Raw genomic sequence first — 17,189 nt, 5'->3', positions numbered from 1 at the left:
AAAAATCGGGGACAGTACTTTTATGCGGCTCAGTCCGAAGATCATTTGAGTACATGTTTGGACAAAATTAGACCAATTTTGAAGGAGGAGTAGCAAAAAAACTGCATACTGTACTTTTCAAAATGGCCACTACTGTAATGGGCGGAGTCTTAATGTAAGATATTGGTTCTAATCAGCATGATGAGATGAATCAGGTGTACTAAGTTTCATTTTTCTAGATCAAAGGGTTCAAAAGTTATAACCATTTCAATGTTGAATTTTTGAACTGCTGGTGGCGCTATAGAGTTGGTCCTAGAGACACAAAAATTGCTACATTTACTATTCATGGTCATCAATACAAGTGTGCCAAATTTCATCATTTTCCTATGTACGGTTCATAGGGCTGCCATAGACTCCCATTTGCGGAAGAAGAAGAATTGTTATTTTGACAATAACAATTGCTAATATAGCTGCAAGCAGCAATACGGGGCCAAGCCCTGCAAGGCAGAGCAAGCAACAGCCGCTGTAGCGCAATGCGGAGCCAGAAGAGCAAAACATCAGAAATTTAATGTACATCAAGCACAGTAAGCACATCAATTACAGCAGCACAGCTAGCATTTAAGCACCAACAGCAGTGCAGAGCCGGAAGGAATTTAAATTATTATTTTATACACAATTTCAAAGTCGCCCCACACTGGTCTCGAACCCACGACCACAATGGTTCGGGATTCATGACGCATGGTTGAACCACTTGCGCCACCCAGAGGACATGTTTTACAAAGCTGCAGAGGAGAGGCTTCAGTGTGTGAATGAGCACACAAAATCATGTTAACGAGATTAGCATGCTAAGCTAACTTAATGCTAATATAGCTTATGATGTGGTACATCCAATGCTGGCAAAATAGATATCCTCAGATTCGACATGACGCAAGGAATCGATAGACACCAATTTTATGATTTTGTGACAAACTGTTCACAAGTTACAGCCTCTGAACCAATTATGGGTTGACCTCATTAAGTTTGCGACATCATAACTTTTTTTTTCCAGTATAGCAAAAAAATCGGGGACAGTACTTTTATGCGGCTCAGTCCGAAGATCATTTGAGTACATGTTTGGACAAAATTAGACCAATTTTGAAGGAGGAGTAGCGAAAAAACTGTTTTACATTCACTCCAATATGGCGGCCAGTCACATTGTTGATAAATAACATATGAGATATCGTTGAAATCGGCATAAGCCAAGGAATATATTGACATAAAGAAATCAAATTTCAAGCAATGTTAGCAAAAGTTATAAGCGTTTTTTCAAAAAACAATGATATCTCTGGAACACTAGGTGGCGCTGTGATCAAATTTCTCAGGTACCTTCGGGCCATGCTAATGATGATCCATACCAAATTTGGTGAAGAAATTTCAAATAGTTTAAAAGATATTGCAAATTATGACATCATTCAAAATGGCGGACACGTGGTACATCCCATCATGGCAAAATCGATATCCACGGATTTGTCATGACCCAAGGAATCGATAGACACCAAGTTTATAATTTTCTGACAAACTGTTCATAAGTTATTGGCCAAAATATGCATTTTCCATATCTCATGACCCGTAGGTGGCGCTGTTCCCAACTTTGGCATGGAACCTCAGATCATGCTTCCGATGAAGTGTACCAATTTTCGTTTCGATTGATCAAAGTTTGGCCGAGCTATAGCTTCTGAACCAATTTTGGGTCGACCTCGTTAAGTTTGCGACGTCATAACTTTTGATCAGAGAAGAATAAAAAAAATCGGGGACAGTACTTTTATGCGGCTCAGTCCGAAGATCATTTGAGTACATGTTTGGACAAAATTAGACCAATTTTGAAGGAGGAGTAGCAAAAAAACTGCATACTGTACTTTTCAAAATGGCCACTACTGTAATGGGCGGAGTCTTAATGTAAGATATTGGTTCTAATCAGCATGATGAGATGAATCAGGTGTACTAAGTTTCATTTTTCTAGATCAAAGGGTTCAAAAGTTATAACCATTTCAATGTTGAATTTTTGAACTGCTGGTGGCGCTATAGAGTTGGACCTAGAGACTCAAAAATTGCTACAATTACTTTTCATTACCATCACTACAAGTGTGCCAAATTTCATCATTTTCCTATGTATGGTTCATAGGGCTGCCATAGACTTCAAGAGGAGGAAGAAGAATAATAATAATAATAATAATAAGAAAACTAACAGATACAATAGGTGCCATAGCCCCTTCGGGGCTTGGCCCCTAAATATAGCTGCAAGCAGCAATACGGGGCCAAGCCCTGCAAGGCACAGCAAGCAAAAGCCGCTGTAGCGCAATGCGGAGCCAGAAGAGCAAAACATCAGAAATTTAATGTACATCAAGCACAGCAAGTTCTGTAAGCACATCAATTACAGCAGCACAGCAAGCATTTAAGCACCAACAGCAGTGCGGAGCCAGAAGAACAAAAATAGCAGAAATTAAATATACGTGTAAATGTACATCAAGCACAGCAGCGCAGCAAGCATTTAAGCACCAACAGCAGTGCAGAGCCGCAAGAACAAAAACTGCATAAATTAAATATAAATGTAAATGAAGCACAGCGAGCATTTAAGCACCAACAGCAGTGCAGAGCCGGAAGGAATTTAAATGACAACTTTAAAGTCGTCCCACATGGGACTCGAACCCACGACCAGAATGGTTCAGGATTCTAGATACACGGTTTAGCAGATTGCACCACTCAGAGGACATACAATCACCAACTGCAGAGGAGAGCTTCAGTGTAAGAATGAGCACACAAAAGCAAGTTAACCAGATTAGCATGCTAAGATATCTTAATGCTGATGTATCTTATGGCTTATGACGTGGTACATTCAATCCTGGCAAAATAGATATCCTCGGATTCGACATGACGCAAAGAATCGATAGACAACAATTTTATGATTTTGTGACAAACAGTTCACAAGTTACAGCCTCTGAACCAATTATGGGTCGACCTCATTAAGTTTGCGACATCATAACTTTTTTTTTTCCAGTATAGCAAAAAAATCGGGGACAGTACTTTTATGCGGCTCAGTCCGAAGATCATTTGAGTACATGTTTGGACAAAATTAGACCAATTTTGAAGGAGGAGTAGCGAAAAAACTATTTTACATTCGCTCCAATATGGCGGCCAGTCACATTGTTGAAAAATAACATATGAGATATTGTTGAAATCAGCATAAGCCAAGGAATATATTGACATAAAGAAATCAAATTTCAAGCAATGTTAGCAAAAGTTATAAGCGTTTTTTCAAAAAACAATGATATCTCTGGAACACTAGGTGGCGCTGTTCTCAAACTTCTCAGGTACCTTCGGGCCATGCTGATGACGATTCATACCAAATTTGGTGAAGAAATCTCAAATAGTTTAAAAGGTATTGCAAATTATGTCAAAATTCAAAATGGCGGACACGTGGTAAATCCCATCCTGGCAAAATCAGTATCCACGGATTTGGCATGACGCAAGGAATCCATAGATACCACATTTATGATTTTATGACAAACTGTTCAAAAGTTATTGGCCAAAATAGCCATTTTCCATATCTCATGACCCATAGGTGGCGCTGTTCCCAACTTTGGCATGGACCCTCAGGTCATGGCTCCGATGAAGTGTACCAATTTTTGTTTCGATTGATCAATTTTTGGCCGAGATACAGCCTCTGAACCAATTTTGGGTCGACCTCATTAAATTTGCGACATCATAACTTTTTTTTTTCCAGTATAGCAAAAAAATCTGTTCAGTCATTTCTGTGTGGCTCAGTCCAAAGATCATTTGAGCACATGTTTGGACAAAATTGGAGCAATTTTGAAGGAGGAGTAGCGAAAAAACTGAATACTGTACTTTTCAAAATGGCTACTACTGTAATGGGTGGAGTCTTAATGTATGATATTGTTTGTGATCAGCATGATGAGAGCAATCAGGTGTACTAAGTTTCATTTTTCTAGATCAAAGGGTTCAAAAGTTATAACCATTTCAATGTTGTATTTTTGAACTGCTGGTGGCGCTATAGAGTTGGTCCTAGAGACTCAAAAATTGCTACATTTACTATTCATGGCCATCACTACAAGTGTGCCAAATTTCATCATTTTCCTACTTACGGTTCATAGGGCTGCCATAGACTCCCATTTGCGGAAGAAGAAGAATTGTTATTTTGACAATAACAATTGCTAATATAGCTGCAAGCAGCAATACGGGGCCAAGCCCTGCAAGGCAGAGCAAGCAACAGCCGCTGTAGCGCAATGCGGAGCCAGAAGAGCAAAACATCAGAAATTTAATGTACATCAAGCACAGTAAGCACATCAATTACAGCAGCACAGCTAGCATTTAAGCACCAACAGCAGTGCAGAGCCGGAAGGAATTTAAATTATTATTTTATACACAATTTCAAAGTCGCCCCACACTGGTCTCGAACCCACGACCACAATGGTTCGGGATTCATGACGCATGGTTGAACCACTTGCGCCACCCAGAGGACATGTTTTACAAAGCTGCAGAGGAGAGGCTTCAGTGTGTGAATGAGCACACAAAATCATGTTAACGAGATTAGCATGCTAAGCTAACTTAATGCTAATATAGCTTATGATGTGGTACATCCAATGCTGGCAAAATAGATATCCTCAGATTCGACATGACGCAAGGAATCGATAGACACCAATTTTATGATTTTGTGACAAACTGTTCACAAGTTACAGCCTCTGAACCAATTATGGGTCGACCTCATTAAGTTTGCGACATCATAACTTTTTTTTTCCAGTATAGCAAAAAAATCGGGGACAGTACTTTTATGCGGCTCAGTCCGAAGATCATTTGAGTACATGTTTGGACAAAATTAGACCAATTTTGAAGGAGGAGTAGCGAAAAAACTGTTTTACATTCACTCCAATATGGCGGCCAGTCACATTGTTGATAAATAACATATGAGATATCGTTGAAATCGGCATAAGCCAAGGAATATATTGACATAAAGAAATCAAATTTCAAGCAATGTTAGCAAAAGTTATAAGCGTTTTTTCAAAAAACAATGATATCTCTGGAACACTAGGTGGCGCTGTGATCAAATTTCTCAGGTACCTTCGGGCCATGCTAATGATGATCCATACCAAATTTGGTGAAGAAATTTCAAATAGTTTAAAAGATATTGCAAATTATGACATCATTCAAAATGGCGGACACGTGGTACATCCCATCATGGCAAAATCGATATCCACGGATTTGTCATGACTCAAGGAATCGATAGACACCAAGTTTATAATTTTCTGACAAACTGTTCATAAGTTATTGGCCAAAATATGCATTTTCCATATCTCATGACCCGTAGGTGGCGCTGTTCCCAACTTTGGCATGGAACCTCAGATCATGCTTCCGATGAAGTGTACCAATTTTCGTTTCGATTGATCAAAGTTTGGCCGAGCTATAGCTTCTGAACCAATTTTGGGTCGACCTCGTTAAGTTTGCGACGTCATAACTTTTGATCAGAGAAGAATAAAAAAAATCGGGGACAGTACTTTTATGCGGCTCAGTCCGAAGATCATTTGAGTACATGTTTGGACAAAATTAGACCAATTTTGAAGGAGGAGTAGCAAAAAAACTGCATACTGTACTTTTCAAAATGGCCACTACTGTAATGGGCGGAGTCTTAATGTAAGATATTGGTTCTAATCAGCATGATGAGATGAATCAGGTGTACTAAGTTTCATTTTTCTAGATCAAAGGGTTCAAAAGTTATAACCATTTCAATGTTGAATTTTTGAACTGCTGGTGGCGCTATAGAGTTGGACCTAGAGACTCAAAAATTGCTACAATTACTTTTCATTACCATCACTACAAGTGTGCCAAATTTCATCATTTTCCTATGTATGGTTCATAGGGCTGCCATAGACTTCAAGAGGAGGAAGAAGAATAATAATAATAATAATAAATATAGCTGCAAGCAGCAATACGGGGCCAAGCCCTGCAAGGCAGAGCAAGCAACAGCCGCTGTAGCGCAATGCGGAGCCAGAAGAGCAAAACATCAGAAATTTAATGTACATCAAGCACAGTAAGCACATCAATTACAGCAGCACAGCTAGCATTTAAGCACCAACAGCAGTGCAGAGCCGGAAGGAATTTAAATTATTATTTTATACACAATTTCAAAGTCGCCCCACACTGGTCTCGAACCCACGACCACAATGGTTCGGGATTCATGACGCATGGTTGAACCACTTGCGCCACCCAGAGGACATGTTTTACAAAGCTGCAGAGGAGAGGCTTCAGTGTGTGAATGAGCACACAAAATCATGTTAACGAGATTAGCATGCTAAGCTAACTTAATGCTAATATAGCTTATGATGTGGTACATCCAATGCTGGCAAAATAGATATCCTCAGATTCGACATGACGCAAGGAATCGATAGACACCAATTTTATGATTTTGTGACAAACTGTTCACAAGTTACAGCCTCTGAACCAATTATGGGTCGACCTCATTAAGTTTGCGACATCATAACTTTTTTTTTCCAGTATAGCAAAAAAATCGGGGACAGTACTTTTATGCGGCTCAGTCCGAAGATCATTTGAGTACATGTTTGGACAAAATTAGACCAATTTTGAAGGAGGAGTAGCGAAAAAACTGTTTTACATTCACTCCAATATGGCGGCCAGTCACATTGTTGATAAATAACATATGAGATATCGTTGAAATCGGCATAAGCCAAGGAATATATTGACATAAAGAAATCAAATTTCAAGCAATGTTAGCAAAAGTTATAAGCGTTTTTTCAAAAAACAATGATATCTCTGGAACACTAGGTGGCGCTGTGATCAAATTTCTCAGGTACCTTCGGGCCATGCTAATGATGATCCATACCAAATTTGGTGAAGAAATTTCAAATAGTTTAAAAGATATTGCAAATTATGACATCATTCAAAATGGCGGACACGTGGTACATCCCATCATGGCAAAATCGATATCCACGGATTTGTCATGACTCAAGGAATCGATAGACACCAAGTTTATAATTTTCTGACAAACTGTTCATAAGTTATTGGCCAAAATATGCATTTTCCATATCTCATGACCCGTAGGTGGCGCTGTTCCCAACTTTGGCATGGAACCTCAGATCATGCTTCCGATGAAGTGTACCAATTTTCGTTTCGATTGATCAAAGTTTGGCCGAGCTATAGCTTCTGAACCAATTTTGGGTCGACCTCGTTAAGTTTGCGACGTCATAACTTTTGATCAGAGAAGAATAAAAAAAATCGGGGACAGTACTTTTATGCGGCTCAGTCCGAAGATCATTTGAGTACATGTTTGGACAAAATTAGACCAATTTTGAAGGAGGAGTAGCAAAAAAACTGCATACTGTACTTTTCAAAATGGCCACTACTGTAATGGGCGGAGTCTTAATGTAAGATATTGGTTCTAATCAGCATGATGAGATGAATCAGGTGTACTAAGTTTCATTTTTCTAGATCAAAGGGTTCAAAAGTTATAACCATTTCAATGTTGAATTTTTGAACTGCTGGTGGCGCTATAGAGTTGGACCTAGAGACTCAAAAATTGCTACAATTACTTTTCATTACCATCACTACAAGTGTGCCAAATTTCATCATTTTCCTATGTATGGTTCATAGGGCTGCCATAGACTTCAAGAGGAGGAAGAAGAATAATAATAATAATAATAATAAGAAAACTAACAGATACAATAGGTGCCATAGCCCCTTCGGGGCTTGGCCCCTAATAAGAAAACTAACAGATACAATAGGTGCCATAGCCCCTTCGGGGCTTGGCCCCTAATAAGAAAACTAACAGATACAATAGGTGCCATAGCCCCTTCGGGGCTTGGCCCCTAATAATAAGAAAACTAACAGATACAATAGGTGCCATAGCCCCTTCGGGGCTTGGCCCCTAATAAGAAAACTAACAGATACAATAGGTGCCATAGCCCCTTCGGGGCTTGGCCCCTAATAAGAAAACTAACAGATACAATAGGTGCCATAGCCCCTTCGGGGCTTGGCCCCTAATAAGAAAACTAACAGATACAATAGGTGCCATAGCCCCTTCGGGGCTTGGCCCCTAATAATAATAAGAAAACTAACAGATACAATAGGTGCCATAGCCCCTTCGGGGCTTGGCCCCTAATAATAATAATAAGAAAACTAACAGATACAATAGGTGCCATAGCCCCTTCGGGGCTTGGCCCCTAATAATAAGAATTTTTATTGTTTTGAAATACTAAAATTAGTAAGTGTCTTCAGGACAATAGTTAAAACGTTGTCCAACCTGAATGTTAATTTTAACTTTAACAATACTTAAAGCTTTAAACCAAACAAATGCATGTATAATAGTTTATGTAGTTAACTTAATTTATAAAAGCCAGCTTAATTAAAAAAAAATAGGTTTACTTAGACCATGACAACATCAAATCACACCCTTCTACTCTCTAGCTCACTACACACAATGCATAAAAGGAAATTGACATGAGAATGAACACATAAAGGCAAAAAGTATTAATATGAAGAAAATGCTTACATTGCAAGAATAGTAGATTGTCAAGGACTGCTATAGAAATCATTTTTGATCACAAAACTTTCTGAATACTCAAGACTTCAGGTGAGACTCAACATAGAATAAACAATGTTTCTAATCCCAGAAGAAAGATTAAAAAAATACTTAACTGGAAAATACAGAAACCATTTTATGAAGTTGGACAGGACTCGAACTCACAACCTCTGGGTGATGTGACTGTTACTCATCTAGTAGTACCATTGGGAAAACTGTTTTTTTTTTACATTTTTACCAAGATGCCAAAGTTCAATAAATCAAGTCAAGCGTTAATCTTTATATGAATGTGCCACATATCATATTCTAATGAGTTACTTTTCAGAAAGACACTATGTCTGTAACACAATGGTTTGGGCTCATGGCACATGGTTTAGCATTTTACGCTTAAGCTGCAGAGGAGAGGCTTCAGATTAAGAATGAGCACACAATAAGCACACAAAAGAATTACTTAGCATCTCAACCAGTTAAGCATGCTAAGATATCTTAATGCTAATGTAACTTATGGTTAGCCAATGTGGAGCCAGAAGAGCAAAAAGAGCAGAAATAGAATGTACATGAAGAACAGATAGGTTCAGAAGTACTTATGGATGAAATCAAAACAAGCAGCATTAGCGCAATAGATTAGAAAAATGCCTGAACAAAACAGGAATCAACACAATTTTTATACTCATCCAACACAGGGTTCGAACCTACAACCAGAACGGCTCAGGATTAGAAGCACATGGTTTAGCAGACTGCACCACTCAGAGGATGTACAATCACAAACTTCAGATGAGAGGCTTCAGTGTAAGAATGAGCACACAAAAGCAAGTTAACCAGATTAGCATGCTAAGCTATCTTAATGCTGATGTAGCTTATGGCTTATGATGACGTGGTACATCCAATCCTGGCAAAAAAGATATCCTCGGATTCGACATGACGCAAGGAATCGATAGAGACCAATTTTATGATTTTGTGACAAACTGTTCACAAGTTACAGCCTCTGAACCAATTATGGGTCGACCTCGTTAAGTTTGCGACATCATAACTTTTTTTTTCCAGTAGAGCAAAAAAATCGGGGACAGTACTTTTATGCGGCTCAGTCCGAAGATCATTTGAGTACATATTTGGACAAAATTAGACCAATTTTGAAGGAGGAGTAGCGAAAAAACTGTTTTACATTCGCTCCAATATGGCGGCCAGTCACATTGTTGAAAAATAACATATGAGATATCGTTGAAATCGGCATAAGCCAAGGAATATATTGACATAAAGAAATCAAATTTCAAGCAATGTTGGCAAAAGTTATAAGTGTTTTTTCAAAAAACAATGATATCTCTGGAACACTAGGTGGCGCTGTGATCAAACTTCTCATGTACCTTCGGGCCATGCTAATGATGATCCATACCAAATTTGGTGAAGAAATTTCAAATAGTTTAAAAGATATTGCAAATTATGACATCATTCAAAATGGCGGACACGTGGTACATCCCATCATGGCAAAATCGATATCCACGGATTTGTCATGACCCAAGGAATCGATAGACACCAAGTTTATAATTTTCTGACAAACTGTTCATAAGTTATTGGCCAAAATATGCATTTTCCATATCTCATGACCCGTAGGTGGCGCTGTTCCCAACTTTGGCATGGAACCTCAGATCATGCTTCCGATGAAGTGTACCAATTTTCGTTTCGATTGATCAAAGTTTGGCCGAGCTATAGCTTCTGAACCAATTTTGGGTCGACCTCGTTAAGTTTGCGACGTCATAACTTTTGATCAGAGAAGAATAAAAAAAATCGGGGACAGTACTTTTATGCGGCTCAGTCCGAAGATCATTTGAGTACATGTTTGGACAAAATTAGACCAATTTTGAAGGAGGAGTAGCAAAAAAACTGCATACTGTACTTTTCAAAATGGCCACTACTGTAATGGGCGGAGTCTTAATGTAAGATATTGGTTCTAATCAGCATGATGAGATGAATCAGGTGTACTAAGTTTCATTTTTCTAGATCAAAGGGTTCAAAAGTTATAACCATTTCAATGTTGAATTTTTGAACTGCTGGTGGCGCTATAGAGTTGGACCTAGAGACTCAAAAATTGCTACAATTACTTTTCATTACCATCACTACAAGTGTGCCAAATTTCATCATTTTCCTATGTATGGTTCATAGGGCTGCCATAGACTTCAAGAGGAGGAAGAATAATAATAATAATAATAATAAATATAGCTGCAAGCAGCAATACGGGGCCAAGCCCTGCAAGGCAGAGCAAGCAACAGCCGCTGTAGCGCAATGCGGAGCCAGAAGAGCAAAACATCAGAAATTTAATGTACATCAAGCACAGTAAGCACATCAATTACAGCAGCACAGCTAGCATTTAAGCACCAACAGCAGTGCAGAGCCGGAAGGAATTTAAATTATTATTTTATACACAATTTCAAAGTCGCCCCACACTGGTCTCGAACCCACGACCACAATGGTTCGGGATTCATGACGCATGGTTGAACCACTTGCGCCACCCAGAGGACATGTTTTACAAAGCTGCAGAGGAGAGGCTTCAGTGTGTGAATGAGCACACAAAATCATGTTAACGAGATTAGCATGCTAAGCTAACTTAATGCTAATATAGCTTATGATGTGGTACATCCAATGCTGGCAAAATAGATATCCTCAGATTCGACATGACGCAAGGAATCGATAGACACCAATTTTATGATTTTGTGACAAACTGTTCACAAGTTACAGCCTCTGAACCAATTATGGGTTGACCTCATTAAGTTTGCGACATCATAACTTTTTTTTTCCAGTATAGCAAAAAAATCGGGGACAGTACTTTTATGCGGCTCAGTCCGAAGATCATTTGAGTACATGTTTGGACAAAATTAGACCAATTTTGAAGGAGGAGTAGCGAAAAAACTGTTTTACATTCACTCCAATATGGCGGCCAGTCACATTGTTGATAAATAACATATGAGATATCGTTGAAATCGGCATAAGCCAAGGAATATATTGACATAAAGAAATCAAATTTCAAGCAATGTTAGCAAAAGTTATAAGCGTTTTTTCAAAAAACAATGATATCTCTGGAACACTAGGTGGCGCTGTGATCAAATTTCTCAGGTACCTTCGGGCCATGCTAATGATGATCCATACCAAATTTGGTGAAGAAATTTCAAATAGTTTAAAAGATATTGCAAATTATGACATCATTCAAAATGGCGGACACGTGGTACATCCCATCATGGCAAAATCGATATCCACGGATTTGTCATGACCCAAGGAATCGATAGACACCAAGTTTATAATTTTCTGACAAACTGTTCATAAGTTATTGGCCAAAATATGCATTTTCCATATCTCATGACCCGTAGGTGGCGCTGTTCCCAACTTTGGCATGGAACCTCAGATCATGCTTCCGATGAAGTGTACCAATTTTCGTTTCGATTGATCAAAGTTTGGCCGAGCTATAGCTTCTGAACCAATTTTGGGTCGACCTCGTTAAGTTTGCGACATCATAACTTTTTTTTTTCCAATATAGCAAAAAAATCGGGGACAGTACTTTTATGCGGCTCAGTCCGAAGATCATTTGAGTACATGTTTGGACAAAATTAGACCAATTTTGAAGGAGGAGTAGCAAAAAAACTGCATACTGTACTTTTCAAAATGGCCACTACTGTAATGGGCGGAGTCTTGATGTAAGATATTGGTTCTGATCAGCATGATGAGATAAATCAGGTGTACTAAGTTTCATTTTTCTAGATCAAAGGGTTCAAAAGTTATAACCATTTCAATGTTGGATTTTTGAACTGCTGGTGGCGCTATAGAGTTGGTCCTAGAGACTCAAAAATTGCTACAATTACTTTTCATTACCATCACTACAAGTGTGCCAAATTTCATCATTTTCCTATGTATGGTTCATAGGGCTGCCATAGACTTCAAGAGGAGGAAGAAGAATAATAATAATAATAATAATAAGAAAACTAACAGATACAATAGGTGCCATAGCCCCTTCGGGGCTTGGCCCCTAATAAGAAAACTAACAGATACAATAGGTGCCATAGCCCCTTCGGGGCTTGGCCCCTAAATATAGCTGCAAGCAGCAATACGGGGCCAAGCCCTGCAAGGCAGAGCAAGCAACAGCCGCTGTAGCGCAATGCGGAGCCAGAAGAGCAAAACATCAGAAATTTAATGTACATCAAGCACAGTAAGCACATCAATTACAGCAGCACAGCTAGCATTTAAGCACCAACAGCAGTGCAGAGCCGGAAGGAATTTAAATTATTATTTTATACACAATTTCAAAGTCGCCCCACACTGGTCTCGAACCCACGACCACAATGGTTCGGGATTCATGACGCATGGTTGAACCACTTGCGCCACCCAGAGGACATGTTTTACAAAGCTGCAGAGGAGAGGCTTCAGTGTGTGAATGAGCACACAAAATCATGTTAACGAGATTAGCATGCTAAGCTAACTTAATGCTAATATAGCTTATGATGTGGTACATCCAATGCTGGCAAAATAGATATCCTCAGATTCGACATGACGCAAGGAATCGATAGACACCAATTTTATGATTTTGTGACAAACTGTTCACAAGTTACAGCCTCTGAACCAATTATGGGTTGACCTCATTAAGTTTGCGACATCATAACTTTTTTTTTCCAGTATAGCAAAAAAATCGGGGACAGTACTTTTATGCGGCTCAGTCCGAAGATCATTTGAGTACATGTTTGGACAAAATTAGACCAATTTTGAAGGAGGAGTAGCGAAAAAACTGTTTTACATTCACTCCAATATGGCGGCCAGTCACATTGTTGATAAATAACATATGAGATATCGTTGAAATCGGCATAAGCCAAGGAATATATTGACATAAAGAAATCAAATTTCAAGCAATGTTAGCAAAAGTTATAAGCGTTTTTTCAAAAAACAATGATATCTCTGGAACACTAGGTGGCGCTGTGATCAAATTTCTCAGGTACCTTCGGGCCATGCTAATGATGATCCATACCAAATTTGGTGAAGAAATTTCAAATAGTTTAAAAGATATTGCAAATTATGACATCATTCAAAATGGCGGACACGTGGTACATCCCATCATGGCAAAATCGATATCCACGGATTTGTCATGACCCAAGGAATCGATAGACACCAAGTTTATAATTTTCTGACAAACTGTTCATAAGTTATTGGCCAAAATATGCATTTTCCATATCTCATGACCCGTAGGTGGCGCTGTTCCCAACTTTGGCATGGAACCTCAGATCATGCTTCCGATGAAGTGTACCAATTTTCGTTTCGATTGATCAAAGTTTGGCCGAGCTATAGCTTCTGAACCAATTTTGGGTCGACCTCGTTAAGTTTGCGACATCATAACTTTTTTTTTTCCAATATAGCAAAAAAATCGGGGACAGTACTTTTATGCGGCTCAGTCCGAAGATCATTTGAGTACATGTTTGGACAAAATTAGACCAATTTTGAAGGAGGAGTAGCAAAAAAACTGCATACTGTACTTTTCAAAATGGCCACTACTGTAATGGGCGGAGTCTTGATGTAAGATATTGGTTCTGATCAGCATGATGAGATAAATCAGGTGTACTAAGTTTCATTTTTCTAGATCAAAGGGTTCAAAAGTTATAACCATTTCAATGTTGGATTTTTGAACTGCTGGTGGCGCTATAGAGTTGGTCCTAGAGACTCAAAAATTGCTACAATTACTTTTCATTACCATCACTACAAGTGTGCCAAATTTCATCATTTTCCTATGTATGGTTCATAGGGCTGCCATAGACTTCAAGAGGAGGAAGAAGAATAATAATAATAATAATAATAAGAAAACTAACAGATACAATAGGTGCCATAGCCCCTTCGGGGCTTGGCCCCTAATGATAACAATAGTTATGAAAACTGCATGTTCCTTGTTGATCAATTTCTCACAGTTTTTTTTTAAAACAATAAAACTACTAGACTAAAGTAGTACTAGAAAGTACTAGACTAATTCATAAGCTTCTCCTTTTCATGCAGGTATAACTTTACACTATTCTTGACTACTTTTGATATTGTGCTGCTTATTAACAATCACTTGTTCATATTGAATTATTGTTTGTATAATTTCCTGATTTTAAGTTACTGTGGATGAAATCAAACTGCTAGCGCATGATCAAACAAAGGCCAATACCTGCTGCATTGCAAAGATCAGTGTTACAGCAGCTCTTAGTCACTGTCCCTCCAGTTGGTAGCGTTAAAGTCCCTGGTTCACATTCAGGTGCGCACCCTTTAGTTGTGATGGACAGCTTAGTGGAACCTGTAAAAAAGACATAAATGTCCATATAATAAAATAATAAAACAATTCCAAGATTTGCAGTTAACAAGTAGCCTATACTTTCTCTCCAGCGGTATTACTTATACAGCAGATTTTCACATTATACTGGAAAATCAGTGGTATTAAATACAGCAGATTTTCACATTATACTGGACTTACCGATGGATTGTTCCAGCCTTGTGCTCGAACATTTAGAAACTCCAGCTGCACATATCTCCACTTTTGCTTCACAGGAATCCGTCAAAGCAGATGCGCAGGAGTAACACTTGAGAGAATAACCTTACAGACAGAGAGAGACATTAAGTTAGCGCTCTACAGTATGATTAGCACATAATGCATTTCAGTACTTGCTGTTTCTGTACCTCCAGTGAGAGAAATGAAAAGAAGAATGACGGAGACCTGCAGATTCATCCTGTGTGAAGAACTGAGTGACTAGCCTATACAGAAAGAAACAAAGAATGCTTCAGTTTCATTATGTCTGTTCAGAAAGGGGTGGGTTGTGCAAAATGTGCTAGACAGAGAGGCATTCGGAAGTGCATTTTCAGAAGTCCTGGGTACAATGACGCATTTATTTATTTTTTCTCTTTCGCGCAGGTCATGTTTTGAAAGACGATGTGTAGCTTACTAATGTAAATAAATAAAACTGTTTAATAAAAAAAGCGTTGCTAACACAATGCTAAATCATAAATCAGATGTACAATAACATTACGATGTCCAACAATCGATTTAAATAGTACATTTGATTTAATTTGTCGTTTAATGAGGTCTAATATATGTTGTTAGTGCTGAAAATACAATATTAAACGTGTATATAAATGGTCTAGAGGTAGAACTTTTGCCAAGTCTGTCAGAGGTTCTGGGTTCTAATCCACACTCGTGTAGTTTTTTTTTTCCTCATCAAAACCGATATTTACCAGTGGTTGTATATCAGGCAGGGAAACGTTTGTGTGCATTTTGTTTTTTAATTTCACCGGAACGAATAGAGAGTCTCTCCACAACGGACTGAAGCGCGCGTTCGAGAGAAGACTGTGCGCGAGCCACAAACAAACATATGCGCCACTGATCGCAGCGGCAACGAGCACTGCACTTGATTTCAAAAACAGCACATTTCAGCGATAGATCGCCTCTTATTTAACAAACGAACAAAATGAATGCTCTGTTAGTTAATTGGAGATGTTTTATTTATTTGTATTGGTACATTCGTGCCGCGAGATGTTTCAAAAGTGGTGGGGACAATATCGACCTTAGCAAAAAGTTTTACGCTTGGGGTTTTACGGATGGGCGGGACTTACCAGCTCTATGGTAAGGGATGTTACATTTCCAAAACAGACTCGAGGTGTTCGAGTTCGACCAATGACAACACACTGGGTCAGCTGGCCAATCAGAGCACACCACACTTTTCGTAAAGTAGAAATCTTCACGTTCTCTTACGAGAGGTCTCTCGTACTGCGTAAGATATCTTACGCTAGGGGAAAATCCTTTTTCCGCGAGATATTGAAGCCAAAAATTATCCTTAATTTTTCAATAATGCAAAACGCGTTGCGGCAGCATACAGACATAGGCGAGGCAGCACGCGCGCCTATTGGCTGCTCTGCGGCAACTGCAGCAGCCTATCGATCGAGGCCTGGCGTGACGCCAGACCCAATGAGGGTGCTTCGCGCCCGCTGCGTCACATCCCGCCGAAACGGGCGTGGTCTAGGCCTATAAATACCGCTCACAGGCAGCTATTATCTGATTTTTCATCCTTCAAGTGAAGCACACACATCGCTGGAGCTGGAGAGAAGCCGCGCCGTCTGAGAGAGAGCACCTTCAGCGGGACAAGTCACTGAAGTCGCTGGCCGCGTCGCCTTCCTTGCCTTCCTGCTGCGCTTTCCGGCGCTTATATCCTTTTACTCTCTGTATTGTGTGTGTGTGTTTTAAGATGCTTTCCTGCGGCTCGTGCAGAGCCACACTCAGCGACGGGAACCGCCACGTGATCTGCGTTTCCTGCCTGGGTGAGGAACATGCAGCTCTCACGCTCGCTGACGGCGGGTGCCCTCACTGCGAGCTATTGCCCATGGCGACTCTGAGGACTGGCCTGGCTTTCTTCGCCGAGACTGCTCCCCCGCCCGCCGCGGTGTCGCGCCGTAAAAAGCGCCGTGCCCAGCGGGTCGCGGAACCTTCCCCCAGCCGCCAAAGCTCGCCGGTTCGCCCGCCTGCTTCACCGGCTTCGTCAGCCTCTCTTCCTGACGGACAGCGGCCGCTGTCTGCCGCCACTTCCGTCGACATCGCTGACGAAGAAGCCCTGCTGGGAGAGGATGATTCCTGCTCTATCCT

At 39.8% G+C, this 17,189-nt stretch overlaps 1 protein-coding gene across 2 annotated transcripts in view; it reads right to left on the bottom strand.

Moving 5' to 3' along the window:
* Positions 1–15,859, bottom strand: part of LOC307171459 (lysozyme g-like) — a 42,434-nt gene extending 26,575 nt beyond the window's left edge. The window contains exons 1-3 of one of the 2 annotated variants that reach the window (XM_079893072.1): positions 15,236–15,859; positions 15,033–15,152; positions 14,730–14,855 (exon numbers count right to left, since the gene is read on the bottom strand). In XM_079893072.1, coding sequence (XP_079749198.1) covers positions 14,730–14,738 — 9 coding nt within the window. In that variant the 5' untranslated portion in view covers positions 14,739–14,855; positions 15,033–15,152; positions 15,236–15,859. The remainder of the gene's footprint in view (positions 1–14,729; positions 14,856–15,032; positions 15,153–15,235) is intronic. The other variant, XM_079893071.1, reaches the window with a different exon arrangement.
* Positions 15,860–17,189: the final 1,330 nt, after the last annotated feature.

This window comes from Squalius cephalus (assembly GCF_949319135.1).
Source record: "Squalius cephalus genome assembly, chromosome: 14".
Taxonomy (NCBI): Eukaryota; Metazoa; Chordata; class Actinopteri; order Cypriniformes; family Leuciscidae; genus Squalius; species Squalius cephalus.
The sequence above is the reverse complement of the archived record's forward strand: the minus strand, read 5'-3'. Positions and strand labels throughout refer to the sequence as shown.